The following is a 17,472-nucleotide window of genomic DNA, read 5'->3' on the forward strand; positions in this document are numbered from 1 at the left end:
AAGTGATATTGTTTGAGTTTTCTGTTCCAGTTTCATATCCTGTGTCTCCAGACTGACTCTGTTGTGTAGATCAGCTGTTGGAGCAGGTCGGACCAGGAGGTTGCTGCGCTCCTCCTGCTCCATCTCTGCCGTTCCTCTTCCAGTCACTAGGGAGAGACCGTGGACCGGGGAAGCTGCTGTCCTGTCATTCCGCTCCGAGGATCCCACGGCAGGCAGGCAGGCAGGCAGGCAGGCGGCCAGGCAGAGGCTCAGAGTCTGCTCTCCACCGCCGCCATCCGCTCACCGGCCTCCGGGACGCGTCGCACTCCCCGTCCGGGATGGAGAAAGACGCCTCTGATCCGGACCCGTCCCGCCGGCAGAACGGCGGCTTCGTGGGGGTGCTGTACGGGGAGTTCACCGACACGCTCGACGACAGGGTCCGGTACTCGGTGAGCCTGACGGAGAGCGCGCTGACCATCCGGAGGATCTCCTCGACCCCCGGCCGGACCGAGGCGGTTTTTAACCTGACGGACTGTGTGGGCTGCCGGGCGTACAGAGGCCCGGACGGGTCGGACGTCGGCGCCTACTTCACGGCTTACTTCTACCCGTTCAAGAGGCGCTGGATGAGCGCGGGGATGACCCGGCAGAGGGTGGAGCAGTGCTTTCGGGTCGCGCTGGTCCAGGACCCGCTCGTCAACCTGCGGGAGGCTGAGAGGTGGGCTCACGCCATCCGGGATGCTTCAGCGCTGCGGGCGCCCCGGAGAGACGGTGAGCAGGAGACACAGGCATTAAAAAAGAAACTTTAATCTGAACATGATTAACATGAAACATGGTGAATGTGTCTGCGCAGGGGTTGGTTTTATAAGAAGAAAACTCCTGTAAAGTGAGTGACCCACATGGTTCCTCAGTCAGAGCACACTCTACTGAAACAGGTTCTGCAGAAATTCCTTTCTTATCCGCTCAGTAACCTGTTCTACCTGCCATGACAGGTGGAAGGTGAGGCTCAGCTGCAACTGCTGCTTCATTCATTCATTCATTCATTCATTCATACATTCATTCATACGTGCACATTCTGGATCTGGACTCTCTCCTCAAACTGATCAGCTGAGTAGTAGTTACAGCTGATTCTCCTCTCCTTGCTCAGGCTTCATTGTTTCTGCTGAAGCAAATTCCCTCTGAGACTTTTTTGTTGACGGGTGGAAAAAAAAGAAACAACACACATCAAAACAAGTTGTGTTTTTCATCCGCTTTCCAGCAGCAGCAGCAGCAGCAGCAGGAGCCTCCTCTAATTAGGTCTCAACATGTCTGCTTAAAATGCAGACTGTCTTCAAGTTCCTTTGTCTTCCCGTCCCATTAGCGTCTGTTGTTTACCTCTGACGGGGCAGTTAACATGAATACAGGAGTGTTTATGGAGATTCATTTTGGGACAAAGTGGTGGCTCTGTTTAAAAGGCAGGTGACATCCTCTTCATCCTCTCCTTCATCCTCTCCTTCATCCTCTCCTTCATCCTTCACGCTGAGATGTTTAACTCTGTCTCAGCTCGAGGAACGAGGGGATATTTGAGTCGGCGCTGACTAATTTGGAATGCCCGGTTTACGAAAGATGCAGGCGAGCCTGAGCAACGGGATGAGGAATGAGGTCGCCCTCCTGCTTGCAGCCTCCAGGTGTACACTGCAAACACTGTAGAGGTGGAAGGGTGGGGGGGTGGGAGGTGGTGGAGAAGCAGCAGCAGCAGCCGGCCGGCCTCCCCTCTGCTCTGCAGGGTCCAGGCCTGTTTGGCATGCACGCTGTCCTCACCCTGGACACATCAAAGAGCTCCTCTGAGAGCTGTGTGTAGCCTCATACTCCAGATTAGATTTTCTTCCTGATCATTCATTTATGGGCCTGTTTATAATCTGGCAGTCAACAGAATAAATGAGTAACGTTGTGCTAATAGATGAGGCAGAGATGCTGCTTCACTGCCCCGTCATGGAGGGTGTATGAAAGTCAGAGATTCACTAATCCCTCGTCCTCCTCCTCCTCCTTGTGTATTTACCCCCTCAGTTAATTGCATGTCGTCTCGTCTGGGGCCGCAGATGGAAAAGGTTGGATTAAAAGTGCGGCTCAAGATTTTCGGCTGAGAGCTACGAAGTGATTAAAGCCCAACATGTGGAGGTGTAGTTTACAGCGGCGCGTGGTTGCGTTGGCATCCATCCCACCGGTCAGGTTCTTTATTCTCTCTGCTGAGTTCTGTGGAAGGAAGGAAACACTGACACGCGATGCAGAAGATGCACAGAGAGATTGCAAAAGAATGAGATGACGGTTGCTGGGTTTGACTTTTGTTACGAGTGCCTGCTTTTATTTTCCTCCCACCGCCTGTCAGATAGACAGATTTAACATTTGCACATATTTCTGTGTCTATTTGTGCCACAGAGTTACAAATGCACAGAGGAGTGTCTTCCACAACCATGACAAGATAGATAGAAGGTTGAAGCATTAGTGTGATATCACTGAGGTCTGCTTTTATTTAAGATAAAGTTGGTTCAGTTTGAATTCTTGCATAAACTTTGATGAGTGATGCAGCATCTTCAAGGAATGCTACAAGTCCAGCTGCTCTTGTTTCAGCTTGTTTTATTTTTTTTGAATATCTAGGTTCAAAGTTCTCATATTGTCCCACTAAGGAAACATCTTTGCAGGAGATGCTCCACATATAGTATAGGACACACAACTCATGGAGCAGACAGTGACTCTGAGCTGATTGACTCTAAAAGCCACAATTTTATATAAACTTAAAGCTGTTCCAGGTTGGAGGTTCAAAGACTCCAACCAATGCACCATCAACTCACTTCACTTAATCTCCCACTGCCACGGCAAAGTATTCTACGAGTGTCGTCTCAATAAAATGTTGCACAGTAACGTTGAATTAACCGAATCAGTGTAAAGCAGAGGTGTCAAACTCTTATTTAGTTCAGGGGCCACATTCAGCCCAATCTCATCTCAAGGGAGTAACATAACAGCAACAACTCCAGATGTTTCCTTTTGTTGTAGTGGAAAGAAAAACACCATGAAAGTGATGACACTTAATGAACAACCTGAGATCTCTTAAGAAAAATAAGTGCAAGTCCAACACATTGCTGCCCTCTGCTGTTTAGTTCTGGGTCTCAGTCATAGACCGTGTAAAGATGGACAGCGGGACAGCTCCTCTAAAGAGAAGCCAAAGCAAGTAGAGCTCCCCCTGGTGGCTGGCTGCAGTATAGGTCATAAGCTCCACCTCCTCCATGTTAGTGGGCGGGACTTGGGCCTAAAACTAAAACACTAAAATACACGTCAAATACTTTTTTTAATCAAGGATGGTTTCTGTCATTTTAGGTAGTTAATATAATGTTGATGAATGTTCAAGTGTCAATGTTTTGGATACGTTTCATTTTAGAAACATAATGGATGTGACATAATGGTGACTACCAGTTGCCATGCCAACCACACCGTAAAGCGGTCCCGCAGGACAGTGAGAGTTGTAAAAAATTAATAAATAATAAATCAAGTCCAGTGTGTAATCCATTATCTCCTTGTAACAGGTGGAGGTAGAGCAGAGCGTAGTATTAATTAAACTAAAACGTGAGTGAGTCTGGAGGAAGTGTGGGCGGGGCATCGATATCACGGCTCCACTTGGCTCCGCCCTCAGACCGTACTGATCAGACTCTGGATTTAAAGTCACAAGATGGCGCCGCCCGTATCCCCGGGAAGATAGAGTCAGTTTGACCAATGAGAGGAAGTGGAGACGTGGTGTCCATATTTATATACAGTCTATGTTTTCAGTGTCTGACTAAAACAGTGTGAACCTCAGTGGACAAATTGGAAATAGCAGCTCGTTAACTGTTTTTCTTGTGTCTTCAATGAAATTTTTCATAATTCTTTTGCAAATTCATGCCGTGGGCCAGATTGGACCCTGCAGCGGCCGGGTTTTCTCCCCCGGACCGTATATTTAACACTAAGGGGAGGCAGAGGGAGGGAAATCCAAGAAAACAAGTCCATAAAACACAGGAAAGGACTGAAACAAGAACTTAGGAATACGAGAAACTACGAGGACCAAACAGGGGTAACGATGCAGACAAAGCCAGGGTTATATATACACTCACCTGGGCAGAGGGGTTAACGAGACACAGGTGAGACTGATGAGGGAGGAGCCAATCAAATAATCAGAGAGAATCAGTGTCACAGAAAGGCAAGGGCTCAGTTCTGTTTCCTCATTTGGTGACAGCTCATTGAATGTCTTTAAATCTTAATGATGCTCTGTAATGTGTAAGTACACTGCTGCAGTGTGAGCGTAGTGTTTGCAGAGACAACCAGCCGTGGATGTGCTGGGATGTGTTCTCGGGGTCAGGTGCGTCCGTCTGCAGTCGCCTCAGATTCCTCAGTGAAGGAGTCACGAGACGACCTCTCACCCCAGTCAGCAGCATCTGGGTCCCTGGGGAGCCCTTGTCTCCTGCTCTGTGACACGCGGCTGTGATGGCCCGTCACCGCTCCACCCTGTCCCGGTGAAGCCTCAGTGGGCAGCAGTGTTTACTCTCTCCAGACCTTCCACCCTCCTCTCCGGCAAACACTCAGCCCGACCTCGGAATGCATTCTGTTTGCGTAAACGTCTGAATATAGTTTCACAGATCGGCCCACACGTTTTTTCTTGAATGGTTTTAAACAGATCCTCAGTCTGAGCCTTAGAGAGGCGATACTGAACGCTCACTGTGTCTTTATTTAGAACGTATTCCTCTGCACTTGTTAGCGCTCACACATTGTCACCTCCAGTCTTCCTGTCTCATCCTCGGTGTGTGTGTGTTTGGTGTGAAATGTGCACACTGCAGCTGAAAGTTAGCTCGTCAGTGTGATGCGCTGGATGCGCCTGCAGCGATCTGACTCCACATCTCAGACATTTCACATGCGCCGGTCGTATCCTGCTGCCTGTCACACTCACAGGTCAGGAGGGATGTGCAGGAAGGAGTCGGTGACGGGGTTCAGCATCGAAGCAGTGGATAAAGGATTCAGAGGAAGAACTTCTATTTATACGCAGTTTCTAATCTGATTATAGGAAACAGTAGATCAGACACTGACCAGGAAGGTATCTGGTTTATTAGGAAATTACTAGATAGACAGATGGATAGATGGATAGATAGATAGATAGATAGATAGATAGTTTGACGCACGATGGACGGATGGATGGATGGATGGATGGATGAACGGATAGATAGATGGACGGACGGACGGATGGATGGATGGATGGATAGTTTGACGGATGGATGGATGGACGGATGAACGGACGGACGGATAGATAGATAGTTTGACGGATGGATGGATGGATGGATGATGGACGGATAGATACAGGGAGGACATGTTTACTGAAGACTGGCTGAGTGAAGAGACAGAAGGAAGCTAGCAGATGAACTGCTTCCAGATAAAGAACACATGCCACCTCTAAACGAGGTGCAAACCAGAGTACATGATGATCACAAATTAAACTGTTATTTGTCTCATACACACTTATACACAGCCCGACATGTAGGGAAAGGTTTTTAACCACTGTCAAAGATAGTATAAATAAGGCAATGTAAGAAAATATAAGACGTTATAAGACAATAAGGCAATAGAGTAATATGTCACACAATATAAAGGCAACATGAAAGGCAATATAAGAAAACATAATGTAATGTAAGAAACTGAAAAGCAATATAAGAACAAATACACTAAGGCAGTTTAAGAAAATAAGAGGTAGATAAGTAGTAGATAAAATGACTCAATAAGCCGTTATTGAAGGTTTTATTGTAGAAAGCTTTTAAATAGTGTCTATCTGCTTCTGATACCTCACATATTCAACAAACCAGCCCACTCTCTAGTAATATAACAGCTATCATCAGTGCTCATGTTTATTCTTATAACTTTATGATCAGACTCTTATTTCCACTCAGCTTTTATCTGCAGTAAATCCTCTGAACGCTGGATCTGTCCCTCCGTTTAATCCATCATCATATCTGATGGATCATGTGCTCGTGTCTTTTATCATGTATACACAGAGATGGGCTTCCACATACGAGCTGCTCCACTTTACTGCCTGCTCTGCTTTACACACTAATGACTTCTCTCATTCTTTCTTCAGTTTAATATTTAAATCGGTCCAACTCCCTGATTTTAGACGGAACACGTTCCTGGGCCTCTTTTATTTCCTTTCATTTTGACCTTTCTGCAGCTCTTTGTGGCTTTAATAGAGGGACGCCCTTCAGCTCAGCACACTTGAGTGTAAAACCTGCCAGATTGTGAAGCTCTTTCACCGGCAAAGGCCACTTTCCACTGTGTTCTGGAAGCGCCGAGAGGAGCTTTTGTGCGTGAAAGTCCCTCATTGTGCTCGGATACGCGTGGACCACAGTGGTGAACCTGTGTGGGTGAATGGTGACACAGTTTGGCATGTGGCCTCACTTCCTGACGGGTTCGCACCTCTTGGTCTGAGATATTTCCGTCCTATCCTCACCGGCCAAATGAGGTAGAAGGCTGGCAGCGACTGCAGAAGTGGCACATCGACGCAGGTCACGGAGAGGTGGCAGGAAAAACTCCCTTCTAACATTAAAAAACCTTGAGCAGAACCTTAAGCTCATATGGAGGGACCCATCTGCCTTAGGCCAGAAAAGAGAGAGGAGAGAGAATAGGAGGAAGGAGATAAACATCCATTTGTCATAGATACATACATCTGACTAAAGCGTACATGTAGAATCTGATGATGTTAAAATATAAGAGGAATCAGGTATATGCTATACAGTAGTACCACTGAATCGCATGACTAGCATTAGAGAAGAAATTAGAGGACAAGAGCTCGGTGCCAGAGAAAAGAAATTAGAGGATAGGAGCTCGGTGCAAGAGAAAAGAAAGTAGAGGATAGGAGCTTGGTGCCCGAGAAAAGAAATTAGAGGACAGGAGCTTGGTGCAAGAGAAAAGAAATTAGAGGATAGGAGCTCGGTGCAAGAGAAAATAAATTAGAGGACAGGAGCTCGGTGCCAGAGAAAAGAAATTAGAGGATAGGAGCTCGGTGCCAGAGAAAAGAAATTAGAGGACAGGAGCTCGGTGCCAGAGAAAAGAAATTGGAGGATAGGAGCTTGGTGAAAGAGAAAAGAAAGTAGAGGATAGGAGCTCGGTGCCAGAGAAAAGAAATTAGAGGATAGGAGCTTGGTGAAAGAGAAAAGAAAGTAGAAGATAGGAGCTTGGTGCAAGAGAAAAGATATTAGAGGACAGGAGCTCGGTGCCAGGGAAAAGAAATTAGAGGATAGGAGCTTGGTGCCAGAGAAAAGAAAGTAGAGGATAGCTCAAAAGAAGAGAGTAGAGGACATGTCCTCAGTGCATTGTCCCACAGCAACCTAGGCCTATAGCAGCATAACTGGGATGGTTCAGTCCAGCTCTAACTATAAGATTGATCAAAAAGGAAAGTCTTAAGCCTGACCTTAAAAATACAGAGAATGCAAACTGGGAGCTGGTTCCACGGGAGAGGAGCCTGATAGCTGAAAGCTCTACCTCCTCCTCCATTCTAGTGTTTGAAATTCTAGGAACCACAAGTAGGCCTGCACTTTCAGACTGAAGTGATCAGTCGGGAAGATCTGGTACAATGAGGTCTTTCAGATATGATGGAGCTAGGCCTTTAAGGGCCTTGTGCGTAAGGAGGAGGATTTTAAATTCTATTCTAGATTTTAAAGGGAGCCAGTGGAAAGAAGCTAAAACTGGAGTAATATGATCTCTCTTGCTAATTCCTGTCAGTGCTCTTGCCGCAGCATTTTGAATCAATTGGAGGCTTTTTAAAGAGCTATTTGGAGCCAGACAGTAATGAATGTCAGTAAACCAGTCTGGACGACACAAGTGCATCAACTAGTTTTTCAGCATCACTCTGAGACAGGATGTTCCTGATGTTGACCTATGATGCAGGTGAAAGAAGACAGTCCTGGTTACTTGCTTTATGTGCAATTTAAAGGACATATCCTCGTCAAATATAACACTTAAGTTTTTCACAGTAGTACCAGAGGCCAAAGTAATGTCATCCAGAGAAACTGAATTAAACACCAAAGAATAAAACTGAGATTTAAGAAGGGATTTAAAAGCAGCCAGTGTGTGGGACGGCCTAATGTGCAGAGGGTGGAGGCTGCAGCAGAGAAAGAACGACCTCCTCTGAGCTTCAACCTGAAGACAGTGGTCTACACACCTGAGAGACCTTATAACGTGTGGTTGTAGGAGATCAGGGCTGGACCAGTTAGGGATTTATATGCATAACCAAAAATCTAAAAATCAGTCCTAAACCGCTATTGGGAGCCAGTGAATGGAGATCAGGATGGCTGAGATGTGTTCTGGTTAAAAGAACGTAGTCAAAAACCTCAGCTGGACTTTGTGCATCTGTAAACCTAAAGCAAAGAGGTTTGTCAGCCTCATACCGGAGGAACCTGACACTAAAGATTTTTTTTGTTTTGTTCTTTCCGATTCATTTGATCTGGGACTCGTAAGGTCAAGGGCGTCCGCTGCAGAATCCACCTCCAGAGAGATTCACTTTAAAACCTGCAAATGCTTTTAGCCCCAGACAGAAACTATTTGACAGTTAAGTGGTTAATTCCACCGGGAGCTTTATGGACAAACGAATAAATCCGTTCAGTTAAGGTTATTACTAAATGTGAATCACAGTCCCATCAGGATTGGAAAATGACAATTTTGCACGTAGACGAACCAAACCCACGCTTGAATTGAGATTCCTGAGTCCTCACAACTCCTTCAGGTGATGAATATTTGTCGTTCCATTAATCCGTCTAACTGTAAATGAGCAACAGGAGGGTTTCCTCATGTCACAAATTCCTGTGAATAATTGGTCAGATCCTGAGGAGCGTCTGTAAGTCCTCTCTCAGCCTCTCTCTCTTTACTGATTCATGCTTTATTTTTTTCCTCAGCGCCGCAGACGTCCCAAGGGACCCGAGGCTGTTCCTATGCATTCTTTAAATAGCTTCTCTTGTCTCTTCTCTCTGTCTCTGTTTGTCTCAGGTGTGGTGTATACTGAGGTACGGAGGCCCGGCAGGATCATGATTCTGGTGAACCCCCACAGCGGGCGTGGACAGGCCCTCCAGCTCTTCACCGGCCACGTCCAGGGCATGCTCACGGAGGCCTCGGTCCCCTACACACTCGTCATCACAGGTCAGTAGAAGAGATTCAGTCAGTTTCTCGTTTCTTTTGGCTTCCAGGCTATGAAATCAGTCTTTTTGCTTGTGGAATATGAAGCGAGAGCAGCTCATTAGATGAAGCCCAGCTGAGCGCTAAAAGGTAACACGGGGGATTTTCCACTAAATGAAACAGTACCAGTGAATATCAGGTCTCCTCTGGAGAGAAGACCACCCAGGCTTATCTGTATGACCTTTAAAAGGTAATTTCTATCAGGCAGAGATATTTATATCAGTTTGTTTAGTGCTGTTTTCAACAAATGTTCATGTTTTTAAAGGAAAAAAAAAGGATTTTATGGCACTTCCCACACCGTAGAATTTGTAGGAATACAGACACACTGACAAGTTGTAATTCATACAATAGAGGATGCAGTAAATGTGAAAGAAAGACAGAAAGACATTCAATAAATCCTTTACCAACATATCTGGACATTGGTCTACTGACGTCCTACTAATACAGAGGTGCCCTCGTATGAAGCATGGGATTAAACTATTGACCCCGAACAGCTGAGTTTCTCATTTATTATTAAGTTCACTCTGAACCAACTGGTAATCTCTGCAGGGATCCTGCATTGTTTGTGTGTCCTCTAATTCACGGCACGTGCACACGTCTGCAGGCATTTAAATTCTCATCGGAGTCATCCCAGCTGTTCCCGGTTCCGTCTGAACCGCCGGTGCCATTTTGTGACCTTAAACTCTGAGAGGCCTCGGTGTGAATACAGACGAGCCGCCAAACAGCGAAAGGCTTCGTCACGAAAAACATCCACGCGTAAAATGATCCTTCAAATCGTTTAACTTTCACCCGTCCACTCCCTAGCTGTTGCTTCTGTCATCAGGCTGCCAGCGCTCGGCTGAATCTCTGCAGCATCTCTGCAGAGTCAGATGGATTATGACAGAAGAGGCAGAAAAAAAAGAGGAGTGAAGCTGTTTGAGAGAGTGTGGATGTGCACGTAGACTCTTTGTCCAAACTCCTGGGACTTTCTGGAAGGTCAGCGGCTGGATGGTGGTGGAAGGCAATGAAATGAAGGCAAGAAATGTTGGCCGCTAACGTCCTTCAGTGGTCGGATACAGTAGTTGATGACTGGATCACGTTGTCTTTGCCTGAGGAAGGACAAGAACCAGCGGAGGTGTCTCTGGTGTCAGCGTGTACCTTTTACATACTGTATGAAGCATCCAGTGTAGTTTAATCTTCACCTGGGTTAACCTCAGACGCAGGCAGCAGATGGTGACTTGAGGAGGAAATAGCTGCATTTCAAAGTGAAGCAACTGGAACTTACAGAAGATTTAAAGTGTGCGTTGGCTTCTTAGAGGAATAGCTCGTTGTCGTCTACGTATACATGAAGTTAGCTAAAACAGTTTTGCGTGCCAGGCTTTTAAACCTGTTTATTTCTGCTGGAAAGTTTGACATTTTAATCTGAAGTTTTGGTTTAAAAAAACAATTTTCCGATTCGAATCGATCTTGATTTCTTCATTTATAAAATCCTCGGTTTCTGTTTATTTTAAATACAAGCCATTTCCTTCATCCTCTCATTAGAAATCCTTCTGTGGTCTCGTGAGACCAAACGATATTAGTGTGAGAGACATGAATGAAAGCAGCGTCAGACCTGAAAACTGATCGGGTTTTGAAAAGTCCGACGACAGAGAAGAACTGGACAAAAGATGAGAAACTAGAGGGAGAAGATGGAGGAGATGCCACAAACCTCTGGAACCAAGGAGGAGATTAGTTTGTCATGGTTTTGAATGTTGAAGATTTTCTCTGATCCTGTTTGGTGTTCCTTGTGTTTCCTGTTTTTATTGTATAAAGTTCTTCCCCTGTGTTTCTTCTCTTGTTTTACTTCCTGTGGTTTCCCTCCTCTTTGATTGTTGGATTGGTTTCTCCTCGTGTCTCCACCCTCATTAGTCTCACCTGTGTCTCGTAGACCCCTCAGCCCGTGAGTATATATATATATATATAACCCTGGCTTTGCCTTTGTTCTCTGTCTAGTTATAGGTTATATTTCTTCACCAGTTTCTTGGTGCAGCTCCATAAGTTCTCGTCTTTGAGTTTTTATTAAAGTCATTTCCTCCTGCCTCCTCTTAGTGTCTTGCGTTTTCGTCCTCTCTCCCTTGCTGCTATATGTGACTTATATGTATAGTTTTAAGTAGTTTCAAATCATTGGAGATAACGAGCCCTAGTGTGGATTGACTCGCTGTTGGAGCCAGCATCTAGCAGACATCAGAGGAACTGCAGTTTTGGCGTTGGAGGTTGCCACTTGCAAACAAAACAAGGGTAAACTCAAAAGGTCGGGGCGGTGTTGTGAGCGCCACAATGTTCAGAAGCAGCAACTCGCCTGAAATGAAGAGGGACTGCTGCCCCAACCTGCCCCGAGACATAAATATAATGAAACATGTTGATCTGAAAACTGAAAGATTTGTGCACTTACTCGTCCATTTCACGAGTCCTCTTGGTCTCCAGGTTTAAGTCGATGTTCGTGTTTGCGAGCATAGGCTGTAAGAAAACATGGACGACTCGTCTCCATTTCCTACCATTGGTCAAACTGATGCTAATGTCCTGGGGAGATGGACGGCACCATCTTGCGAGAATTATCGATGACCCGTCCACTGTCCCTCTAGACTCACTGGTGTTAGTGTTTGATTGATACTGCGCTCTCTGCTTCCAACAGTTAGGAAATGTTGGGTCACACAGTGCACTGTACATTCAGCAGTCGTTAATGGCAACTGTCAATTATGATGATGTAGCACCCTGTTTTTACAGTGTCAATAACTAAAACAAGGGTACGGGGCTTAGATGACCTATGCTGCAGCAGCCAAACACCAGGGAGCTCCACATCCTTTGGCTTCACTTTTGAGGCACTGTCATGGTGTCCACTTTTTCCTACAGTCCATATTTGTGACCCCCCTTCGGAGTTGCTGGGAAGTAAAGCATCAGTCTCAAAGTGCTGAGTCAGCTGTGCGGTGCAGTTACTGCCCCAGTCTGTCTACACAGCACTGCGTCGATGCCTCCAGCAAACAAACAAACAGCAGCAACGTGGGAAGCACCGCCGGGGAAGAAGGTCCCGGGAGAGCGTGGAGCCGGGGACGGGGCAAAGGCTGAGCTTTTTATTTCACTCCTGGTTCAATCAATACTTCAGGAAATATCTCCGTCATGATGCTTGATATTTTCCTGCCTCCCTGTATCTCTTTCGAGCTGCCTCTTTCCTTTTTACTCAGACAGACGCGACTGTGCTGGGGAGACTGTGGGCTTTAAAGCTGGCGGGATGAGCCCCTACAGAGAGACCCACTCAAGAATGCTGCCAGTGAAACTAGGCTGAACAAATATCACATTAACACACACACACACACACATGAAGATATTTGTCAGTCACAGATGTTTGCAGGCCGGCTTAGCTGCCTTGGAGCTGTTGAGTAGCCGCTGGATGGGCTAATGTGATATGTTTGGCCTGATAAGGGGAAATTGAATCTCTTTTCTGCCTAATCTCCCTGATCCTGCCCCAGAGGCTGGTGATGAAGGGAGCGTCCCCCTCCCTCCCTCTCTCTCTCTCTCTCTCTCTTTACCCTTGCCCTCGTTTTCAGTTTGTCCTTCACTTTGACCTCAATTTCTGCTTTTCTGTCCCGTCTTTTGTTTTGTTTTTTACTTCAGAGCACCAGAACCACGCACGGGAGCTGGTGAGGAAGGCGGACCTGTCGCAGTGGGACGCGCTGGTGATCATGTCCGGAGATGGGCTGCTGTTTGAGGTGCTACATAATGACACAGATGTTAATCAACACCAGATGGACGTGATATCACACCTCGTCCCAACCACCACGGCCTGGTTCTATTCTCAGCATTTCTTAGAATAGGACTTTTAATTTTTAATTTGTTCTCAAACATGACAAAAGAGCTCAGCTGCTGTGACTCTGCCACCAAAAAACCTGCAGTCATTGAATCTTCAGTTCACACGCACAACGGACCTCATAGAAAATACTAGGGACGTTCAGATCCAATACGTCCGATCCAAGTCCAGGTCTGATCCTAAATGTCCTAGAGTTGGTCTCCTGTAGCTTCCTAAAGTCTTTCCTCCACTGGATTCAGTCCAATAAATCTTTCTGTCAAAGTTAATGTAGTGTGGAGAGGGTAGCTGGTACCTTGTGTTCTCTACTCCAGAAATGTTCTGGTCATCCAACGCTGCCATAAACTCCCTAACCCTCTCTGGAAGATGTTTCTCCTTGACGCTGTCTCCAGGAAACTTTTCTCTTCTTTTAAACGCAGCGTTCACAGTTTGTTGTTGTTTGGGTGCAGCCGAGGGTACACCTTTTTTGGTTGGTAGTACTGAATGATAATCTCACACATTGCATCTACAAATTTCTGTGGTTTTGGTTTAAGACCTAAAATAAATAACTATAAAAGATCAGGCTTGGCTGAAGCTCAATACAGATAAGACCGTTTTAAAAATGCCTGGTTGCCAGTTTTCTGAATTACAAATGTACAAATCTTCAGCAATGGTGCATTCGGGGTCCCTTGCTACATAAAAGCGTTTAAATCCTAGGTTTTCGTTCATTCATAGACATTCCCTTCCATTTAGCTCCACGCTGTGATTCAGTTTTTTTGTCCCTCCGTGTTCATTCAGGTGATAAATGGTCTGATGGAGCGAGAGGACTGGCAGGAGGCCATCCAGACCCCTCTGGGTATCCTACCAGGTGGCTCCGGCAACGCCCTGGCCGCGTCCGTCCACCGCTACTCACAGTGAGTCTGCCCCTTAATGAGTCATTTAAATGCATGTGCTAACCATGCAAAAAAAAAAAAAAAAAAAAAAAAAGACAATTTATCTCCTTTCTGTGTAATTATGCCAAAAGGCTGACTGGGCACACAGTTCCTCAGAGGGAGGAGAATGGAACCGCTTTGCTCTGCAACGAGAGGTCGTTCCAGGTTGCTCAAACTCTCAGAGGAGTGATGTAATGGGTTTAGAAACTCCTGCTTTATGAGTGATTACAGTCCAGAGTGCAGCTGTGTATCCAGGGTGTCATCTCCATCTGCTGGCTGGTTGTCGGCACAACATCAAAGAAGCAGACTGGAACCTGCATCGGTCACCCAGAACAGTATGACAGCAATGCCTAATGAGATGTTGGCCCAAAGCAGCTTTGGCCTGCTGAGCTATGCACTCCTCCATATCTGAAGGTCTGGCACCAAAGCTCCAAGTCCTTTAGGTTCCGAGTTAAAGCTCAGATCATCCTTAATCCAGGATCAGTTTATGGTTTGTTCTTTCTTAGATCAACATCAAAACTGCTGACTGGGTTCAACCTCAAGCAGTCTTACAGTTTCTGTGTAGCTCTGACTCAGTCTCCTGTCCAAAATGATTTCACCAAAGTCACTCAGGTGTTGTCAGTCCATCTCTCCTGGATGCAACACGTCCAACGCTACTATTAGAAGTGACAGTTCACTTCTAGTTTAATGTATCCCAAGAGTTGTTGAAAACCCCAGTGTGGCCAGTTTCCATTGGCACCAATTGCGGCTTGAAAATTGAGTCTACTTTTTAGATGTCGAGAGATTTAAAATGTTAATACAGTAAATATTCCCGTAGGTATTACTCATTAACAGTAACTGTAAAACACTTCTAAGTCTTTCTTTCAATCCCTCAGGTCGCCTCCTGCCTGGAACGAGGAGCTGCTGCTGAGCTGTGGCTTCATGCTGTGTAAAGGTCTGGTTGGCTCCATGGACCTGGTCTCCGTCCACCTGGCCTCAACGCAGCGCCTCTTCTCCTTCCTCTCCCTGGCCTGGGGCTTTGTGGCGGATGTCGACACCGAGAGCGAGAAGTACCGCCACGTCGGCGCCATCCGCTTCCTCATGGGCACCCTGGTTCGCCTGGCCTCCCTCAGAGTGTATCAGGGCCGGCTGGCGTACCTTCCCGTTAAAGAAGCACAGAAACCCCCAAAAGAGAGCGTCAAGGATAATCACCCGCCCTCCACGCCTCAGCACCCGTCCCTCTGCTCCTCCCTTCCCTGTCAGCTCATCCCCAACACCTCCTCAAAGCAGAGCTCTCGCCACAACAGCTCAAACTCCAACCAGAATGCCATCACCACCAAAGGACCTGAGACGCAGAGTGACAACAAAACCAGAGCCCCTGTGGACTCTCTGCTCCCTGGCCTGGACCAGCCGGTCCCAGAGAGCTGGACCCTAGTCAAGGAGGAGGACTTTGTCTTGGTGCTGGCGATTTACCAGTCCCACCTGGCTGAGGACCTGTGGACAGTCCCTGGTGGGACAGCAGACGACGGCGTGATCCACCTGTTCTACGTGACGGCGGGAATCTCCCGTCCCGCCCTCCTGCGCCTCTTCCTCGCCATGGAGAAAGGTGCCCACTTGGCGTGCGGCTGCCCCCACCTGGTGTATGAGAAGGTGAAGGCCCTACGACTGGAGCCCATCTCCACCCACGGGATGATCACTGTGGACGGAGAGATGGTGGACTACGGGCCTGTCCAGGCTCAAATCCACCCGGGACTGGCCAGACTCATATGCGGATGAACTTGGATTATCTTAATCTTTTTTAATTCTTTTTTTCTCTGGCTCTAGCGCTTTCTAGTTTGGCCTTTTAATAATCAGTGTCAAGTTCTTTATGTATGCTGTGCGTTCAGAAGTGCCAAAGACGTTTTATCAGCCTCCGTAAAAAAAAAAAAATAATCCTCTATTTTTCTACAGAAGCGACTCGTCCTATTTTTATGGAGCCCGTCCCGTCTTTCGCTCAACGTTTGATTCAGGGTCAAAGTCACGGATGCTTGTTCTTGTCGCTGGCTGGTCCAGGCTTAGAGAAATGAGAAGGGATTGTGTGTGTGTGTGTTTGTGCATGAGCGACAGATCTTCATGTGTGTTTGTGTGCACTGAAGAGTGTGTGTATTTGTGCGGTTGTGCATGGGGAGGCTTGGCGGGTTGGCGGTGGCTGAGGAGTGCATTGTGCACTCTGCTGTCGGACCTCATCAGCACGGCACACGTGAAGAGAAGCACATTTTCCTGGAGCAACCGCGCCTCTTCTCCGACTGTAATACAGCGGGTTGACAATCGAAGTCCTGAGAAACACTCTGACAGAAGCGTCCCGTTTAATCCACAAGGGATCTAACGGGACGGTTCTGTCAGAGTGTTTTCCAGGAGTTCGACAAATCTTTAATCTTTGCGACGTTCACATAGTTCTTGTGATATTAAGCTTTAGCTGCGTTCCTTCCTCCTTCCTGTTCCTATTTGTGGAACTTCCCAGCTGATAAACTCACAAAACACTGGAGGGGCAGACAGACCCCACGGCCAGCTGAGGTTACACCTCCACCGCCGGCCGATCCATTTCCTGCTTCGTCTTCAGCCGTCATTAAACTCGAGGAACTGCCTCCACTCTCACTTTCTTTTTCCCATCCCCCCCATCCCCCCTTTCCTCTTATGCACATATCCTCACACACACATTCCCTTGCATCTCTGCAGCACTTAGCGAGGGGGGAGGTGCATGATCTGCTACTGTGCATACGATCCCCTCTCCTCTTGCCATCCTAAGATTGTACTCTCCCACCCCCTCCCCCACTCGGTTAACGAGCCATCAGCACCTAATGTGTCCTTAATACGAAGCTTTACATCTGTGAAAAAGTCTTTTCAGCCCAGACTGGTTGAAGCACACCGAGGTGGAGGTTACACACTGATCAATGAGAGGGAGTCAAGTGCTTCACCTCACCGGGGTGGCCTTTTTTCGCCGGCTGTCGGTGCCGTGGTGGTGATGAGCATTAGTGCACCGGAGCAGAGGGGAGTGCAAATGTTGGCATTATCATCAGCGCCCCCCCCCCCACCACCCTCCCCTCCACACTCTCTCACACACACCGGTTTATTTTAGGCCGCGATGGTCGCACCAGGACTCCTCATCCTTCATCCACATCTATGCAGCACACCAACGTCATCACAAATTAAATCCTTCAGCTATAGACAGCAGAATGTCGTCAGCGTAAAGGAGGTCATGCTGTATAATCCAAAAGCGCCTCTGATGCTGAATTTTAATGCTACGTTCTGATAATCAACTTTTTCCTCGTGTGTGTGTGTTTTGGTGAAACCATCGCCGTCTGAGTGCGACACCATCAATGCATCATTTTCTTGCTGCTTTTTCGGGTTCCACTGGAAGGAGCGCAAATGTTCTTTGACTCTTTAACCTTCCTACTTTGCCCTCTGGGTCAAATGTGACCCGTCTCGAATGTTTCTGTGTCACATAATTTGACATAAAGGTGATCTACTGCCCATGGATTCTAAAAAGAAAGAAGTACATGTAGAATATATTGCAATTCGCTGAGAAGACGTTGACTAAAA

At 46.9% G+C, this 17,472-nt stretch overlaps 1 protein-coding gene across 1 annotated transcript; it reads left to right on the forward strand.

Annotated features, from left to right (window-relative positions):
- Positions 1 to 294: 294 nt before the first annotated feature.
- Positions 295 to 15,795, forward strand: sphk1 (sphingosine kinase 1). Its single transcript, XM_084569966.1, has 5 exons — positions 295 to 747; positions 9,001 to 9,150; positions 12,814 to 12,908; positions 13,781 to 13,896; positions 14,790 to 15,795. Exons 1-5 carry the CDS (start codon positions 318 to 320, stop codon positions 15,667 to 15,669), a joined length of 1,671 nt encoding a protein of 556 aa, XP_084426092.1. The 5' UTR covers positions 295 to 317; the 3' UTR covers positions 15,670 to 15,795.
- Positions 15,796 to 17,472: the final 1,677 nt, after the last annotated feature.

This window comes from Chelon labrosus (genome assembly GCF_963514085.1).
Source record: "Chelon labrosus genome assembly, chromosome: 21".
Lineage (NCBI taxonomy): Eukaryota > Metazoa > Chordata > Actinopteri > Mugiliformes > Mugilidae > Chelon > Chelon labrosus.